Source organism: Eptatretus burgeri, chromosome 3 (genome assembly GCF_056783735.1).
Source record: "Eptatretus burgeri isolate ZD-2024b chromosome 3, Ebu_testis_v1, whole genome shotgun sequence".
NCBI classification, from domain to species: domain Eukaryota; kingdom Metazoa; phylum Chordata; class Myxini; order Myxiniformes; family Myxinidae; genus Eptatretus; species Eptatretus burgeri.
The window spans coordinates 4,097,333-4,117,763 of NC_140963.1; the positions used below are offsets into that span (position 1 = coordinate 4,097,333).

The following is a 20,431-nucleotide window of genomic DNA, read 5'->3' on the forward strand; positions in this document are numbered from 1 at the left end:
TTCCCTGCTTTCCTTCCTGAAAGTCCCTGTAATGTCCATCTTTTATTCCCCATGTTCCCCATCCCATCCCTCTCCCTTCCACAGATCTCCTAATGTCTCTGTTCCCCACTGTTTTGTCCTTCCCACTCCCTCCCCTCTTGTCTCATGCGCCCCTTGATGTGCGTTGTGTGTTAGCTCTCATACGAGCCTCGACAAGGTAAATTAAAAAAAAATATTGATGGGGTTCACCACCATCTAATTGGCGCACCAACGTCCAGATCGGTCAGGCTTTACACTAAAGAGGTCAACGAATGTCCGTATCCTTTCTCTTCGAGTCCTCACCGAATGCAGTCGAGAGTTTCCGCAGGGGCTGCTTGCAGCTTATGTTGATTTCTGCAAGGCGTTTGATTCAGTGAATCTGGATGCCCTCTGGAGGATTCTTGGTCTTTGTGGGGTGCCAACAAAACTTATCAATCTGATGTCTGAACTATACTCTGGTACTGAGAGTGCTGTGAGATGTGGTGATTCCATCTCTGACTTATTTCCAGGTGTTAGAGTTCGTCAGGGGTGTGCTGGCCCCCACACTTTTCAGCACTTATAAAGACTGGATTCTTGGGAGGATGTCGGAGAGATCAAGCTGTGGTGTATCATTTGGGAATGTCAAGATCTCTGACCTTAATTTCGCAGATGATGCAGTCATCTTTGCAGAGACTCTGGATATCCTTTTGGGAGCCCTCGATGTGCTGAATTAGGAGTCGGAGCCACTGGGATTATGGGTTTCCTGGGTCAAAACTGAGATCCAGGCTTTCAATGACGTCTTGGATGCTGCTATCCAGTCTGTGCCTGTTTGTGCTAGGATGTTGAGGTCATGGAGAGATTCACTTACCTTGGTAGTGATATTCATGTCTCTACTGGCTGTGAGTCAGAGGTCAACAGACGTCTGGGTCAGGCCGGGAGAGTCATGGATTCACTGGATCATGGGGTGAGCTACTGCCGGTACCTGTGCGGGAGGACGAAAGTCTGAGTCTTCAGGTCCTTGGTGCTTCCAGTCTTGCTCTATGGATGTGAGACTTGGACTCTGAGCAGGGATCTGAGACGGAGACTTAATTCATTTGGTACCAAGTCTCTTTAGAGAATCTTTGGCTATCGCTGGTCAGACTTTGTTTCCAACAAGTGGTTTCTGAGAGAGACTCAAATGAGATTTGTTACCTGCATAGTCCTTGACCGTCAGCTGTGGCTGTATGAACATGTAGCTCAGTTTCCTGACGCTGATCCTGCTCACCAGATTCTCTCAGTGAGGGAGCCTCGTGAGTGGAAGGGGCCAATGGCCGACCACATGCCTCATGGTTGCAGCAGGTTGATCGGCATCTCAAGGAGATGGGGATGGGCCAGGCATCTGCCTGTGTGCTTCGCATATCCGTGATTTTGTTTTTCTCGTATTCGCGGTTTTTCTCGGATGTATTTGTGGTTTTTCTTTCCAGCTTCTACATTTGTGGCCCTGTGCTTCGCGTATTCGCAGTTTATTGCAGACGTATTCACAGTTCTTCTGACTTTCTACATTCGTGGCCCTGTGATTATTGTATCTGCAGTTTGCTTGTTTTTGCTTGCATTCACGGTTTTTCACAGGCGTATTCGCGGTTTTTCTGATCTGCTTCTACATTTGTGGCCCTACGTTTCGTGTATTCGTGGTTTTTCTGACCAGCTTCTACATACGTGGCTCTGTGCTTTGCGTGTCTGTGGTTTTTCCGTGTATTCGCAGTTTTTCTGACCTTCTTCTACATTAGATGCCCTGTGCTTCACTTTTTTACCTTCTTCTGCATTAGAGGCCCTGTGTTTCGCATATTCACGCTTTGCCATAGGCGTATTGATGGTTTTTCTGTCCAGCTTCTACATTCACAGCCCTCTCCTTTGTATATTTACGGATTTGTTTTCATGTAGTCATGGTTTTTTGGCCGATGTATTCTTGGTTTTTCGTTTTCGTTTATTCACAGTTTTTCTGACCTGCTTCTACATTCGTGGCCCTGTGCTTCGCATATCAGTGGTGTTTTTTTGTGGTGTTTTGGACTGCTTAAAGAGGTGGTGTTCTGGACTGCTTAAAGAGCACTAAACTTTTGGAATTTATTTTAAATGATCGTCAAAATCATTACTTTACTAAAATTGAAGTACCACTGAGTGGGGTATCATGTTCTATGAACTCTCTAGTTACCCTCACCTGAGGAGAGGGTACTGTATTTGGGTCTGTTTGTTTTTCTGTTTGTTCAAATAGAACGTGAGTATGTGTATTTATTACATTAGACTCTTTGGAACCCTATGACCCATTAGGAACCTTCAGACCCCTAAAACTCTGAAGATGCTTTTGACCCTTTACAACCAACCCTAAAACCCCAAGCCTTTTGACGATTTGGACCCTTTATAACCCCAAGACCCATTAGACCCCTTAGACATTATAGACCCTGTTACACCCTTTAGAACTCCAAAGACCCTTTGAATCCTTTCTACCCTTTCGACCTTCACACCTTTTAGACCTTTTACACACAATTACAACTGGACCATTTCGACCTTTCATTTTCAATCAATGACCTTTCATTTAGTACATCTGTCCATTTATTTGCCACACTACACCACACAAAACAAGTCCTGGGGAGGGTCTGCAATCTCCGATTGCTCCTTATAGTTGTTAGTTCACGAAAAAATATTTTCACGTAAAAAAGAAGTGACCACTATATTCGTTATTGTTGTGTGTCTGTCTGTCTGTATGTCTGTCTGTATGTCTGTCTGTATGTCTGTCTATGTATGTATGTCTATGTATGTATGTCTATGTATGTATGTCTATGTATGTATGTCTATGTATGTATGTCTATGTATGTATGTATGTCTGTCTGCCTGTCCCGGGAATAGCTCCGTGGGTTTTGATCCGATCCTGACAATTTTGGTGGGAGGTTTATATCATGATCTAGTTGTGTTTTTGTGAAAATGGGCATGGTGCACCCATTATGGGCAGAGCCACGCCCAAAAAACATGTGTTTTTAGGGGGTAGCCGATTTCAATTTGCATCTTCTCCTCGGGGGTTTGTCGAATCTGACAGGGGTTTCAGTATTTGGGTAACCCAATGGCACCTGCATAGCCCCACGGAGCTCGATTTTTCATTTTCGTCCCAAGTTCAAGGTCACAAGGTCACAAACTTAGAAAATTGCGAATTTTGATGAAAAAAATTTCTTCTCCGAGGGGTTTGTCGAATCAGGCAGGGGTTTCAGTATTTGGTTAGCCCAATGGCTCCTGCATAGCTCCACAGAGCTCGATTTTTCATTTTCGTCCCAAGGTCAAGGCCACAAGGTCATGAACTTAGAAAATTGCGAATTGTGTTTTTAGGGGGTAGCCGATTTCAATTTGCATCTTCTCCGAGGGGGTTTGTCGAACCTGGCAGGGGTTTCGGTATTTGGTTAGCCCAATGGCACCTGCATTGCCCCACGGAGAGCGATTTTTCATTTTCGTCCCAAGGTCAAGAACTTAGAAAATTTCGAATTTTGACATAAAAATCATACGACCGCCCAAACTTTGAGAGCTAGGATGACAATATTTTTTATGCATAATCTTGAGGTCATTCCCCACCTAAAGTCTTGAAACCATTTTGCTCTATCTCGAACACCTTGCCCGTGGCGCACCGTTCAAGTTTGTTTTTACGCTGATTTCATCAAAGTATGGATAATCCGATGAGTGCGAAATGCCATATAGCCTATATGATGTTATATTGTTCCTGGAATGTTCCAGAGGAAGTTTTGCACCAAAGGTCATAATCCTTGACCGTTGACCTTTAAAGGTCACAAAGGTCAAATTTTCAAAGTTGTGGGAATCGAACCGGGTTTTCGACCTTCTTCGACGAGCTAACTCCAATAAGCTATAGCACGTATCCTGTTTCCTTATTTTAATGTCCACAACATTGTCTTGTGACCTTTAAAGGTTATGCAAAGGTCAAATTTTGAAAGTTGTTGAACGAAACCGGGTTTTCGACATTTTGCAGCTCATAACCTGTCACTCGTACCACATCATGTTGATCATTTTTATAACTTGGTCAAACATTATCACATTGTCTCATCCTTGACTTCTGAAACCATCTACATCGTCAAATACCGCTCGTGAACCATCGTCGTCTTCAGACTTGTTATTTTTATGGCTTCTTGTTATGTCTTTTTTGTTTCTTTTTAATACCTCGTATCCATTGAACTTTTCCTTTGTTAAAACTGGTGTCATGCTTATCCGGTAACGTGTCTGCTTTTAGGCAAAAACAGTCCAAATAGGCAAACCATGTTTCTGATTGCAGTTGCTTTTGTGCTACCAATTTATAATATGCCTTTATCAGGTTTCTGGTCATCTTGTGCAAGTCCTTGATGATCCAGCAATGCATTAAAGCATGCCTAAACTTCAGTTCAATGTGAACATTGCTTTCATGTAAAATGTTCAATGAAGACATGACATGAAGACAAATCTGTTCAATTGAATCGCAGTGCACATTTTTTATTTTGTGCTTTAGAGCATTCAAAAATTGGCAGTCAATATTCCATTCAAGTTTTCATGTAAAAAAAATTACATTATATCGAAATATGGCTGCATTTTAGAGGACTTAAAACGTTATACAAGCACAAAGAGCATGATTTGGAGTCATGAGAAGAAATGAAACAGAACATTAATGGAACATTTGCAATCAAACAAATGTTGCTTTTTAAAGAGCGATAATATAATCTATTTTCAAATCTAAACCAAGTCAAATGCAGTCATCCATGTCATTGTATGAGCAGTTGTTCAATGGGTTTCACATTTACCTGCAAAATGTGGAAAAACTGCATCGTGCGTACCAAAATTGCTAGGTCCCACCACATGCCTGTCATCCATGACAAGCAATGGTGGAAGAACAAACAGGATGTAAGCTAATGTATAGCCAAAGATGATGCCGCTCAGTAATGTGGGGGACAGTGGGAGCCATCGGAAGAATGAACAGGTCTAAAGGGAAAAACACAACAAAGAATGAGTGTTCGATGACAATTAATGAATGGTGCATATAAACAAACATTAACCAAGTCACATGCACATATCAATTTCAAGAGGTATAAAGAGAACATTTATGATGAACATCTCATGTGTAGCATGGACCATGAAACAAGCAGTGGTTTTTATGGTCAAATGGTCTGATTGAGCTGTGGTTGGTCGCAAGGTGACATGTTTGGCCTGACCTTTCTGAGCCACGGTTGGTCGCAAGGTGAGCATGTTTGGCTTGACCTCTCTGAGCCATGGTTGGTCGCAAGGTGAGCACGTTTGGCCTGACCTCTCTGAGCTGCAGTGGGTCACAAGGTGATAATGTTTGGCTTGACCTCTCTGAGCCACGGTTGGTCGCAAGGTGAGCACGTTTGGCCTGACCTCTCTGAGTCACGGTTGGTCGCAAGGTGAGCATGTTTGGCCTGACCTCTCTGAGCTGTGGTTGGTCGCAAGGTGAGCATGTTTGAATATGTACAGTCTTGTAACAAAACGGCATGACACAAACACACTACACACATTACAAAAACATTGCCTTCAGTTTTCAGCACACCAAAATGACTCATAATTAGTGGTCCACCCATGATGGCGTTTTAATGGCTCTTTTTCCTGTGCTCCATCAAAGACCACAACTAATCAAATGACCCATAATTAATCCTTTCTGCATGATGTCAAGTTTTAATATCTTGTATTACAAAGTGAGACCATGAATGCCACAAACATTAGTTTTTCTTCAGCACACCACACATTTTCAACACAATAATCCATCTTTTCATTCAAGACCTCCCACTGTGAATGATAACTTTTAATTTGGGGTTCAAGAGCGAGGCGATATTTTGTCCCAGTTGTCAGTGTTCGCTCTCTTTCCACCAAATTCATCAACACAGTTCAAGATTCTCCCACTAAGCTTTTCTTGTGTACATAGTCAAGGCTCATGGAAGATCAAGAACACTGAACAGATCAGGACGCAACAGAAAAGTAACACTAAAGTTAGGGAGTGGAGAGGAGGGGGTTGAAGGACAAAATAGAGGGAGACTTGGACAAATAAAGGACGTGGGGAGATGCCTGTGGTGGACCAGGTGGATGGAGAAGGAAATTGGGAAGGACATGGACAGGGGAGGTTAACCAGGGTATAAAATATCATTATGGTTGTGGATAGGGGATGATCTAATGATGAAGAACCATCTTGAAAACATGGAGGGAAGAATTAGATTGAAGAGAATGCGGATTTTGGGAGTTTCAGCAGAAGTGGGTTGATGGTGGACCGCATGCACCCTCCAGATACCTAAGGGAGGGAACAAAGCATGGAAAAAGCAGGGGGTGCAAGACCAGAAAGGAGGTGGAAGAAGAGAGAGACCACCGACCTGTGATGGGAAAGTGATAGTCCCAGAGACTCAGCTTCATCAGGGAGGGAGACATACCAATACTATTGAAGGCCTTAATTCCCATGGCATCAAGCTGAGCAAGCTGTGAGGTAGGGGCACCAGCCCAGAGGGGAGAGTAGTACTCCATCAAACTGCGGATTAAGGCCTCCTTCTGAGGACTTCATGAATTGATGCCTATGTTTGCCAGGTGGATAGGAGTTCCTGCATGATAGGAATTCAGGTATGCCAAAGGAACGATTTGTGTGACGTAGGATGCCCAGGCAGCGGCTGGCTTTGGAAGCTAACTTGGAAATGTGGTTTGCCCAAGAAACATCATGACTGACTGTGAGACCCAGGAGTTTGAATGATTAAGCTTCTGCAAAAGGATTGTTGAGGAATTGATTGGGGAGGGGGGGTGTTGTCAGATGGTCCTTTCGGAAGAAGATAGTGAGAGTGTGAGATCTGTCAGGATTGAGAGACATATTCCAATTGTTTGACCATGTTGTGATTTTCTTTCAAGGTCTGAAGAGATGGAAGAGGCTGCAGCCTGCATGTCTGAAGGATGAGGAATGTCATGGGAGAGGGTGGAATCATCAGCAAATAGCTTAAGGGGATTTTCCAGAGAGTCAGAGACATCACTAATGAAGATCAGGAATAGGACTGTGCCCAGAACGCTGCCTTGGGGCACACCAGCCTTTACAGGAAATGGATGTGAAAGGATTTCATTGAGAGCCACCCATTGTCTCAGAGAGTAGAGTAAGTCAGTAAATAAAGTGTGGAGTTCACCGTGGACGCCATTGGCAGAGTGTTCGGAGAGCAAGGCATGGTGCTAGACTGCATTGAACACTAAAAATATGTCTCGAGAGACCATCATGAACTCTTATGATCAGGACATTGAAAAACTCCATCCATCCTGGGAAAGTAGGAGCAACTTGTCCAAGGTAGTCTGAACCCGAATTGGTGAGATGAGGAGAAAGGAAGGATTTCATTTTATCTGTGATGATGGATTCTATGACCTTGATGATTGAAAGTAAGGTAATAGGTTTATAGTGAGGGGGATCCGTTTTTGCACCTTTTATGTAATGCAGTTGTTGTTTGTAGGCAGCCTGTAGCTGCTGGTTACAGCATTTCCTGCAAGCATGGTTGTGTCGCTGATGAAGTGCCCCTGTTATCAGTCAGTTGGTACTCATTTTGTCAACATTGGAAGGATGACAGGCAGAGTCAATACACCTGGTGTTATTTCAATGGATTGACAGGGGCTACAACTCAAGACCCTAATATCTTAAGCCAGCTACCTTAACCATGAAGCCAATACCAGTCTATGTAATGTCAGGTCAGGTATGGGAGCATGTGCCAGAACAGCGCGTCGCTGCGTCCACTTTCTGCCGGTACTCCAGGGGACTCCGTCTGGCCAACCCCCAGGCAGATGCCAGGCCCATCCCCATCTCCTTGAGATGATGGTCAACCTGCTGCAACCACGAGGCACGTGGTCAGCCCACTGGCCTCCTCCAATCATGAGACTCTCTCGCTGAGAGAATCTGGTGAGCAGGATCAGTGTCAGGAAAACGAGCCACATGTCCATACAGCCACAACTGACGCTCATGGACTATGCAGGTAACAAATCTCATCCGAGTCTCTCTCAGCAACCGCTCGTTGGACACAAAATCCGACCAGCGATAGCCAAGGATTCTCCGAAGAGACCTGGTACCAAAGGAATTAAGTCTCCGTCTCAGATCCTTGGTCAGAGACCAAGTCTCGCATCCATAGAGCAAGACTGGAAGTACCAAGGACCTGAAGACTCGGACTTTCGTCCTCCCGCACAGGTACCGGCAGCGCCACACCCCATGATCCAGTGAATCCATGACTCCCCAGGCCTGACCCAGACGTCTTATTGACCTCTGACTCACAGCCAGCAGAGACATGAATATCACTGCCAAGGTAAGTGAATCTCTCCACGACCTCAACATCCTCACCACAAACAGACACAGACAGGACAGCAACATCCAAGATGTCACCGAAAGCCTGGATCTTAGTTTTGACCCAAGAAACCCGTAATCCCAGCGGCTCCGACTCCTCTTTCAGCACCTCGAGGACCCCCAAAAGGATGTCTAGAGTCTCCGCAAAGATGACTGCATCATCTGCCAAATCAAGGTCCGAGATATTGACATTCCCAAACGATGCACCGCAGTTTGATCTCTCCGACATCCTCCCTAAAATCCAGTCCATACAAGTGCTGAAAAGTGTGGGGGCCAGTACACACCCCTGACGAACTCCAGTAATAACTGGAAATAAGTCAGAGATGGTACCACCACACTTCACAGTACTCTCAGTACCAGAGTAGAGTTCAGACATCAGATCGATCAGTTGTGGTGGCACCCCACGAAGACCAAGAATCCTCCAGAGGACATCCCGATTCACTGAATTGAACGCTTTACAGAGATCAACATAGGCTGCAAGCAGCCCCTGCCGAAACTCTTGTCTGCGTTCGGTGAGGACACGAAGGGCAAGGATACGGTCAATCGTTGACCTCTTTGGTGTAAAGCCTGACTGCTCGGGACGCTGGTGCTCAAGCAGATGGTGGCGAACCCTATCAAGAATTATCCGAGCAAAGACCTTGCCCAGCACTGAGAGCAGCGTCACCCATTGGTAGTTGTTGCAGTCTTGGCGATCACCCTTCCCTTTCCAGAGAGGAACAACAAGGCCCCTCTTCCAGTCAGTTGGGATGATGCCTGTGTTCCAGGCAGAACACAAAACTGCATGCAATGACACGAATGCAGCATTTCCACCAGCCTTGAGAAGTTCAGCATGGATGCCACAGATCCCTGGAGCTTTGCCCCGTTTCAACTGGTTCACCGCAGCCCGTGTTTCCACAAGCGAAGGTGGACCACAGTTGATTCGAGGGTCAGCAATAGGGATTGTGACACCCTTGACGTCCAACTCGACAGCTGGGGGATCAGCCTGGTACAACCGCTCAAAGTAACCGGCCCAGCGGGCCTTCACTTCAGACTCCTCTGTCAAGAGCCTACCACTCTCTGCTCGAACTGCAGTGCTCCGAGGGATGGGCTTGGATGAACGCAATGCGCGGATTCCCCTGTAAGCGGGACGAGAATCACCTGTCCACAGGTGATGCTCTACCCCCTCACAGATTCCTCGCATATAGGCCTCCTTGTCCACCCTCAATGCACGTACAGTTTTACGCCTCAGCTCCCTGAACAGCTCAGCTCTGCCATTCAGCCTGGCCCTGCGACTCTGGTCAATGGTATCCAGTGTCCCTTGAGAGACAAAATTCTTCTTTGCCCTGCAGTGAGCTCCAAGACATCTACCGGCAACATCAAGGACGGTGGTCTTGAAGGCACTCCACAACTCTTCAGGACCCTCCAAAGCACCCAGACCCCCCAAGTGTCCACTCAGCCTGTTCGCAAACTCCTCAGCTACTCTCTCATCCCTGAGTTTGCCAACATCCATCCTAGGCTGGGATGGTACCATTCTCCAGGATTTAAGGTGCAGCTTTAGAGTTGCTACAACAAGCCTGTGGTCAGTATTGAGGAACTGAGCACTCCGGTAGATCCTGCAGTTCTGGATTATCCTCCAACGACTGTCAATGAGGACATGGTCAATCTCCTTTGCCACACCGCCAGAATTGGAATACCAAGTCCAGCGATGAGCTTGTGGGTGCTGAAACCATGAACCAGCCACCCTAAGTCCATGACTTCTTGCAAAGTCAAGGAACTTAGTGCTATTCTGATTCATAGTTCCTGACCCATGGGGACCAACACATGTCTCATAACCATCCCTATCAGTTCCAGTCGATGCAATGAAATCCCCCAAAACTAGAAGTGTATCTCGTCTGGGGCACTGATCAACCACAGACTCGAGCGTGGCGTAGAATGCATCCTTCACGGTGAGATCACTCGCCTCAGTCGGAGCATAAACAGAGACCAGGGAAATGACACCTAAGGAGTGACGAATCCTTAATCTCATAATACGCTTGTTGACCGGTGTTACCTCAATTATCATTGGGGTCAGCTTATTGAACACAGCTACAGCAACTCCTTGGTAATGCATTGATTGATATTTCCTGATTTTCAAGCAGATAGAAGATGACATTGGGCAAATGATAAGGTGAAAAGGTTGTTGATGTTGCAAATTAACTCGGCCACCGGGACAGAGTTCAAGCCCATCAAATCGGAGGAGCCAATAACCGAGAAGAGACACGACGGAGTCAGGGACACTGGGACATCCTGTGTGAGGAAGGATTCTGTTTAATCAATGATGTCTGGTTTACCGGTGTGGTGGAAAATTTCTTTTAAAATGTTAGCTTGATGGTTTTTTGTTTAGCTGTGGCCCAATTAAGCCCAATGAATAATTTAACTTCACAAATAAAGGCTTTTAGCCCATATAATAAATATATTAGTGAAATCTCGATGATAGACAATGATTGATTTAAAAGCTCATGAGAACATGATTATTACATTCATTTTATGAGTATGTATCTGTGATTTGGTATTAATTAACCTCCTCCATGGAAGATGGACGGAGGTTACTGTTTTCGCCCCTGTCTGTTTGTTACTTATGAAATCTAAAGATTTAGATTTCGTAAGTATATTGATGACTTCCGTCCTCTGTTTGTGTGTTTGTTTGTTTGTGTGTTTGTTTGTAGGCACGATAACTCGAGAACGGAAGAAGCTACCAATGTCAAATTACACTACGTTATTCAGGAGCGTGATGGCTAGCGCTGATTAGATTTTGGTCAAAATCGGTCAAAGGTCAAGGTCACAATGAGGTCAAACATAATTCCGTAAATTCATGTGGAGAAATGGAGTATTTTTGCTTTGGTCGACGTTACAAGTTCGTTTTAACTTCTATTTTAATTTTGTCTTCGGTTTTTGCGATCGCTTAGGATGCTTAACACTCGGTTGTCGAAATTCTGGTGAAAAGCGGATGTTTTGGAGACGTTTTAAAATTGTATAAAAAATATTTCACTCGCCGCGTCACGGCTCGTCACGTGGTGCAGCGCGCTCGAGCAGACGCATCGTTGAGTCAGGTAAAGGTTTTGCGTGTGTGCTGACGGTGTTTTCGATAAAGATGGTGTTTAAAAGTCATTTTTTTATCCCAATAAAGATTATCGTCGCATGCCTGACTCGCTAAGCCGTTGGATTATGTAAAGATTGTTGGTGGATGGCCAAATATTACAGTTTTGTGACTGATAAAATAATATTAAATAATTGCGTGGAGAAATGGAGATTTTTGCTTTGGTCGACGTTACGATTTTTGATGGTTTGGTACAGAATAATCGTAGAAACTTATGGTTTGCTTCGCTACCTTCTCGAGAGACAGCTTTTATAAGACAAGGTCAGAGGTCAAGTTGACGATTTCGTAAGTACCAGTCTATGACTGCTTGTTACTTACGAAATCTAAAGATTTCATTAGTATATTGATCACTTCCGTTTTTGTTTGTTTGTTTGTGTGTTTGTTTGTGTGATTGTTTGTTTGTTTGTTTGTAGGCACAATAACTCGAGAACAGAAGAAGCTACCAATGTCAAATTTCACCACGTGATTCAGGAGGGTGATGGCTAGCGCTGATTAGATTTTGGTCAAAATCGGTCAAAGGTCAAGGTCACAGTGAGGTCAAACATAATTTCGTAAATTAATGTGGAGAAATGGAGTATTTTTGCTTCGCTCGACGTTACGAGTTCGTTTTAACTGCGATTTTAATTTTGTCTTCGGTTTTTGCGATCGCTGAGGACACTTTTAAACTCGGTTGTCGAAATTCTGGTAAAAATCGGATGTTTTGGAGACGTTTTAAGATTGTATAAAAAATATTTCACTCGCGCGTCACGGGTCGTCCCATGATGCAGTGCGCTCGAGCAGAGGCGTCGTTGAGTCACGTTAAGGTTTTCCGTGTGCGCTGACGGTGTTTTCGATAAAGATGGTGTTTCAGTCATTTTTTTATCCCAATAAAGGTTGTCGTCGCATGCCTGACTCGCTGAGCCGTCGGATTATGTTAAGATTGTTGGTGGATGGCCGAAAATTACGGTTTTGTGACTTTGATAAAATAATATTGAATAATTGCATGGAGAAATGGAGATTTTTGCTTCGCTCGACGTTACGAGTTCGTTGTAACTTCAATTTTAATTTCGTCTTCGGTTTTTGCGATCGCTTAGGACGCTTAAAACTCGGTTGTCGAAATTCTGGTAAAATCGGATGTTTTGGAGACGTTTTAAGATTGCATAAAAAATATTTCACTCGCCGCGTCACGGGTCGTCACGTGATGCAGTGCGCTCGAGCAGACGCATCGTTGAGTCACGTAAAAGTTTTCCGTGTGCGCGCTGACGGTGTTTTCGATAAAGATGGTGTTTAAAAGTCATTTTTTATCCCAATAAAGGTGATCGTCGCATGCCTGACTCGCTGAGCCGTCGGATTATGTAAAGGTTGTTGGTGGATGGCCGAATATTATGGTTTTGTGACTTTGATAAAATAATATAAAATAATTGCGTGGAGAAATGGAGATTTTTGCTTCGGTCGACGTTACGATTTTTGATGGTTTGGTACAGAATCATCGTAGAAACTTCTGGTTTGCGTCGCTACCTTCTCGAGAGACAGCGTTTATGAGACAAGGTCAGAGGTCAAGTTGACAATTTCGTAAGTACCAGTCTATGACTGCTTGTTACTTACGAAATCCAAAGATTTCGGAAGTATATTGATGACTTCCGTTTCTGTTTGTTTGTTTGTATGTAGGCACGATAACTCGAGAACGGAAGAAGCTACCAATGTCAAATTACACCACGTGATTCAGGACGGTGATGGCTAGTGCTGATTAGATTTTGGTCAAAATCGGTCAAAGGTCAATGTCACGGTGAGGTCAAATATTCGATTTTTGATGGTTTGGTACAGATAACTCGAGAACGGAAGAAGCTACCAATGTCAAATTACAACACGTGATTCAGGAGGCTGATAGCTAGTGCTGATTACATTTTGGTCAAAATCGGTCAAAGGTCAAGGTCACAGTGAGGTCAAACATCCAAAAAATGATAAAACGAGAACAGAAGAAGCTTCCAATGTCAAATTACACCACGTGATTCAGGAGGGTGGTGGCTAGCGCTGATTAGATTTTGGTCAAAATCGGTCAAAGGTCAAGGTCACAGTGAAGTAAAACATCCAAAACATTCGATTTTTGATGGTTTGGTACAGAATCATCGTAGAAACTTCTGGTTTGTGTCGTGACCTTCTCAAGAGACAGCTTTTATTAGACAAGGTCAGAGGTCAAGTTGACGATTTCGTAAGTACCAGTCTATGACTGCTTGTTACTTACGAAATCTAAAGATTTCGTAAGTAAATTGATGCTTTCCATTTCTGTTTGTTTGTTTGTTTGTTTGTTTGTTGGCACGATAACTCGAGAACGGAAGAAGCTACCAATGTCAAATTACACCACGTGATTCAGGAGGGTGATGGCTAGTGCTGATTAGATTTTGGTCAAAATCGGTCAAAGGTCAAGGTCACAGTGAGGTCAAACATAATTCCGTAAATTCATGTGGAGAAATGGTGTATTTTTGCTTCGCTCGACGTTACGAGTTCGTTTTAACTTCGATTTTAATTTTGTCTTCGGTTTTTGCGATCGCTTTGGACGCTTAAAACTCGGTGGTCGAAATTCTGGTAAAAATCGTATGTTTTGGAGACGTTTTAAGATTGTATAAAAAAAATTTCACTTGCCGCGTCACGGGTCGTCACGTGATGCAGTGTGCTCGAGCAGACGCATCGTTGAGTTACGTTAAGGTATAATATAATTGCGTGGAGAAATGGAGATTTTTGCTTCGGTCGACGTTACGATTTTTGATGGTTTGATACAGAATCATCGTAGAAACTTCTGGTTTGCGTTGCTACCTTCTTGAGAGACAGCTTTTATTAGACAAGGTCAGAGGTCAAGTTGACGATTTCGTAAGTACCAGTCTCTGACTGCTTGTTTGTTTGTTTGTTGGCACGATAACTCGAGAACGGAAGAAGCTACCAATGTCAAATTACACCCCGTGATTCAGGAGGGTGATGGCTAGTGCTGATTAGATTTTGGTCAAAATCGGTCAAAGGTCAATGTCACGGTGAGGTCAAATATTCGATTTTTGATGGTTTTGTACAGATAACTCGAGAACGGAAGAAGCTACCAATGTCAAATTACAACACGTGATTCAGGAGGCTGATAGCTAGTGCTGATTACATTTTGGTCAAAATCGGTCAAAGGTCAAGGTCACAGTGAGGTCAAACATCCAACAAATGATAAAACGAGAACAGAAGAAGCTTCCAATGTCAAATTACACCACGTGATTCAGGAGGGTGGTGGCTAGCGCTGATTAGATTTTGGTCAAAATCGGTCAAAGGTAAAGGTCACAGTGAAGTAAAACATCCAAAACATTCGATTTTTGATGGTTTGGTACAGAATCATCGTAGAAACTTCTGGTTTGTGTCGCGACCTTCTCAAGAGACAGCTTTTATTAGACAAGGTCAGAGGTCAAGTTGACGATTTCGTAAGTACCAGTCTATGACTGCTTGTTACTTAAGAAATCAAAAGATTTCGTAAGTAAATTGATGCTTTCCGTTTCTGTTTGTTTGTTTGTTTGTTGGCACGATAACTCGAGAATGGAAGAAGCTACCAATGTCAAATTACACCACGTGATTCAGGAGGGTGATGGCTAGTGCTGATTAGATTTTGGTCAAAATCGGTCAAAGGTCAAGGTCACAGTGAGGTCAAACATAATTCCGTAAATTCATGTGGAGAAATGGTGTATTTTTGCTTCGCTCGACGTTACGAGTTCGTTTTAACTTCGATTTTAATTTTGTCTTCGGTTTTTGCGATCGCTTTGGACGCTTAAAACTCGGTGGTCGAAATGCTGGTAAAAATCGTATGTTTTGGAGATGTTTTAAGATTGTATAAAAAAAATTTCACTTGCCGCGTCACGGGTCGTCACGTGATGCAGTGTGCTCGAGCAGACGCATCGTTGAGTTACGTTAAGGTATAATATAATTGCGTGGAGAAATGGAGATTTTTGCTTCGGTCGACGTTACGATTTTTGATGGTTTGACACAGAATCATCGAAGAAACTTCTGGTTTGCGTTGCTACCTTCTCGAGAGACAGCTTTTATTAGACAAGGTCAGAGGTCAAGTTGACGATTTCGTAAGTACCAGTCTCTGACTGCTTGTTTGTTTGTTTGTTGGTACGATAACTCGAGAACGGAAGAAGCTACCAATGTCAAATTACACCCCTTGATTCAGGAGGGTGGTGGCTAGTGCTGATTAGATTTTGGTCAAAATCGGTCAAAGGTCAATGTCACGGTGAGGTCAAATATTCGATTTTTGATGGTTTGGTACAGATAACTCGAGAACGGAAGAAGCTACCAATGTCAAATTAAACCACGTGATTCAGGAGAGTGATGGCTAGTGCTGATTCGATTTTGGTCAAAATCGGTCAAAGGTCAAGGTCACAGTGAGGTCAAATATTCGATTTTTGATGGTTTGGTACAGATAACTCGAGAAGGGAAGAAGTTACCAATGTCAAATTACACCACGTGATTCAGGAGGGTGATGGCTAGTGCTGATTAGATTTTGGTCAAAATTGGTGAAAGGTCAAGGTCACAGTGAGGTCAAACATACGATTTTTGATGGTTTGGTACAGAATCATCGTAGAAATTTCTGGTTTGCGTCGCTACCTTCTCTAGAGACAGCTTTTATGAGACAAGGTCAGAGGTCAAGTTGACGATTTCATAAGTACCAGTCTATGACTGCTTGTTTGTTTGTAGGTACGATAACTCGAGAACGGAAGAAGCTAGCAATGTCAAATTACACCACATGATTCAGGAGGGTGATGGCTAGCGCTGTTTAGATTTTGGTCAAAATCGGTCAAAGGTCGCCTTCCGTTTCTGTTTGTTTGTTTGTTTGTGGGCACGATAACTCAAGAACGGAAGAAGCTACCAATGTCAAATTACACCACGTGATTCAGGAGGCTGATGGCTAGTGCTGATTACATTTTGGTCAAAATCGGTCAAAGGTCAAGGTCACAGTGAGGTCAAACATCCAAAAAATGATAAAACGAGAACAGAAGAAGCTTCCAATGTCAAATTACACCACGTGATTCAGGAGCGTGGTGGCTAGCGCTGATTAGATTTTGGTCAAAATCGGTCAAAGGTCAAGGTCACAGTGAGGTCAAACATCCAAAACATTCGATTTTTGATGGTTTGGTACAGAATCATCGTAGAAACTTCTGGTTTGTGTCGCGACCTTCTCAAGAGACAGCTTTTATTAGACAAGGTCAGAGGTCAAGTTGACGATTTCGTAAGTACCAGTCTATGACTGCTTGTTACTTACGAAATCTAAAGATTTCGTAAGTAAATTGATGCCTTCCGTTTCTGTTTGTTTGTTTGTTTGTTGGCACGATAACTCGAGAACGGAAGAAGCTACCAATGTCAAATTACACCACGTGATTCAGGAGGTTGATGGCTAGTGCTGATTAGATTTTGGTCAAAATCGGTCAAAGGTCAAAGTCACAGTGAGGTCAAACATAATTCCGTAAATTCATGTGGAGAAATGGTGTATTTTTGCTTCGCTCGACGTTACGAGTTCGTTTTAACTTCGATTTTAATTTTGTCTTCGGTTTTCGCGATCGCTTTGGACGCTTAGAACTCGGTTGTCGAAATTCTGGTAAAAATCGTATGTTTTGGAGACGTTTTAAGATTGTATAAAAAAAATTTCACTCGCCGCGTCACGGGTCGTCACGTGATGCAGTGTGCTTGAGCAGACGCATCGTTGAGTTACGTTAAGATATAATATAATTGCGTGGAGAAATGGAGATTTTTGCTTCGGTCGACGTTACGATTTTTGATGGTTTGATACAGAATCATTGTAGAAACTTCTGGTTTGCGTTGCTACCTTCTCGAGAGACAGCTTTTATTAGACAAGGTTAGAGGTCAAGTTGACGATTTCGTAAGTACCAGTCTCTGACTGCTTGTTTGTTTGTTTGTTTGTTTGTTGGCACGATAACTCGAGAACGGAAGAAGCTACCAATGTCAAATTACACCACGTGATTCAGGAGGGTGATGGCTAGTGGTGATTAGATTTTGGTCAAAATCGGTCAAAGGTCAAGGTCACAGTGAGGTCAAACATCCAAAACATTCGATTTTTGATGATTTGGTACAGAATCATCATAGAAACTTCTGGTTTGCGTCGCTACCTTCTCGAGAGACAGCTTTTATTAGACAAGGTCAGAGGTCAAGTTGATGATTTCAAAAGTACCAGTCTATGACTGCTTGTTTATTTGTTTGTGAACAGTATTACGGAAAAACTCCGACGGATTTCGACGAAACTTGGTGGGGGCTTAGGTATGGTCCAAGGATCATGCCATTAGATTTTGGACTTGGTCCAAAGTCCAATATGGCCGCTTTGGCGGCCATTTTGAAAAAATATTTGAATTTTTGTTTTTGCATTTCTGCATGTGTTAAGTGATTTCCAACCCCCCCCCCAAAAAAAAAAATGTTAGAGAAAAAAAAAACTTGGAAAATTTTGCAACTTTTTTTTCAACAAAATTTCGATATTTTTTTTTTTGCATTTCTACATGCACGTCGATCTAGTTTCGTTTATTAAATCGTGGTTCAGTCGAGTGCGATCAGTTTTGGCCATTTTGAAAAAATATTTGAATTTTTTGTTTTTGCATTTCCACATGTGTTAAGTGATTTCCAACCCCTCCCCCCCCAAAAAAAATGTTAGAGAAAAAAAAAACTTGGAAAATTTTGCAACTTTTTTTTCAACAAAATTTCGATTTTTTTTTTTTTTTTTTTTGCATTTCTACATGTTATAAGTGATTTCCAACAAAAAACATGCCAAAATTATAATTGCGGCTGATTTTGGAACTTCAGGTGGATATACCCACGTAAAATCAATTTCTGTCTCAAGGAATCTAGTTATGACGAATGAATTGAGTTTGTAAAAGTTAAAAGTAAAAGGGAAAGTTGCAAACTATAACTGTGTGAGCACTGTTGATGTCAAATTGAATGAATAGGATATCAGGTTCACTTGAGTGACCTAGCAGTATTGGCAGCGGAGGTTTTGCACTCTACCGAGTGCTCCCCCTCTAGTTATACCTGTGTTTGAGTATTGATTGACTTGGTTGAAGCTTGTGTGATTACAAATATTTTTTTATTGAAGCAAAGAAGCAAATAATTTTGCTATTAAAAAAGCTAGGTTTGTGAACAGAACTCTGAGAAGAAGGAGGTGCGCGGGGATATGTCTTGGTATTTTATCTGCACATTTGTTTCTTTCCAGTGCACACGTAAATAAATGAATTAAACTCTCACTGGGACTGGAGTTACTGGAGTGACGTACGATTCCACTCGAGGTTCAAGTAATTCCACCACACCAGCAGTGGCCTGAATTGAGAGATCTGTCAAGTTGGAGTGGAGAACTCCGATGTTTGAGGTTCCCACAGTTAGGAACAGGGGAGGAGGCATTGCAGGGGTGTAAGACAGAGGGATGGGCTTGGAGGGAGTGGAGGCTTTGGTGGGGTGAGGGGTAAGGTTTGAGTGGATGGGTGAGTCAGGATGCAGAAGGAGGATATGAAGCTTTCAGGGAGGATGCAGAAAGAGGGGACATAAAATGGAAGGATGCAGAAAGAAGGGATACAAAGTGCCTATTATTATCTATTTCTAAGATCTAATTGTGATTGGGTTAGGTTACATTTGCTGTTAAGTTTCTGTATCCTGGATAAAGCGAGTCACAACAACAACATGACCAGTGGAAAAACATTTTGGAGTAGAAGCAAGAGAGGGACAAGGACGAAGGATAGCAAGAAGGCGTAAACCTGTAATCATTGGTGGGGACCTCTCTTGAGCGATCACACACTGTTTCCAGTGGTGCATATCATTAAAATCTGATAATCAGTGAAAAGGATATCGGGGGTCATCCGTATGCACACTTGTGAAGGTTTCATGACTCAGATTCCTTTGCCACGACAGCTCAACTTTAACCCTCTATGCGCTGGTTAGTGGAGGAGATTCAGCTTGTCTTCTTATATCTACCTTTTGTGGTATTGTTCTCCTCTGAATTCCCTCGACTCGTCATTGATCTGCCTGTCAGACATTGCACTTCTGTTATCTTGCCGAATTTATCATCTCAGCTCCTTCTATTACCTTACCTCAATGGCACCATTTTGAGAAGGCAATCGGTGTGTGAATGCAGGGAAGCGCTGTTCCAGCGCATGCTCCCATACCTGACCTGACTTGACCTGATCTGATCAGTGTGTTGACCGGTGCTAATTTTTGGAGCGTACAGTCCTCAAACCTCTCCTGTCCTTCAACCAAATCATCCTTTTCAGTTTGGTGTTCCCTTATTCATTATCTGTGATATGATACAGTTGTAACGGCTGAATCAGGTTCTCCTCTTTGCTTATGTGATTCACCTTCTGAAGACTTCTTGAACGTGACCGCATGTGTCGGCCTCACAATTTGTGCACACCGTTCGGACTTTGGCTATTCCAACAGAGCTCACCACCGACCTTTCAGCCATTTATGACTCTCTGGGTTTAATGTTAAAACTGAAGTCGACACGAAACAGGGATGCTGATTCCAAATTCTCAAATTGGACAAATGGAGATAAAGATCATTGAATGGGTGGTAAGAACTTTTGTTGAAGGCAAAGAGAAAGGTTGTGCTGTATGTGCAGGAGGAGGGTTTGTGGGCCAAGTGCTAAGCTGACAAACAGTTTTGGAAAATAATCTTTGTAAAGAAGAAGTGGAACAGATCATCGATAAGAAGAAGAACATGTGGGATACTCTTGACGGAGAAATACGGCAAATGAAGCATTTTAAACTGAAGGTGGACAAAGGTTATGTTTTCACCCCTGTTTGTTTGTGACCACAATATCTCAAAAAGTTATGGACGGGTTCGGATGAAACTTGGTGGACAAATTGGGTGTGTGACAGGATGAATTTATTCGATTTTGGTGAAGATCCAAATCCGGATACTGGGGTTATTTAACTTTTAAAGTGATTCTTCACCATTGAGAGGCAGCGCCAAAAACGATATATAGC

General features: G+C 43.1%; 1 protein-coding gene across 1 annotated transcript in view; it reads right to left on the reverse strand.

Moving 5' to 3' along the window:
- LOC147029309 (glycoprotein-N-acetylgalactosamine 3-beta-galactosyltransferase 1-like) overlaps positions 1–20,431 on the reverse strand; it is a 91,443-nt gene that overhangs the window by 35,194 nt on the left and 35,818 nt on the right. Inside the window, exon 3 of the mRNA XM_085872264.1 lies at positions 4,797–4,974. Within this exon, the coding sequence (XP_085728390.1) occupies positions 4,797–4,974 (178 nt within the window). The remainder of the gene's footprint in view (positions 1–4,796; positions 4,975–20,431) is intronic.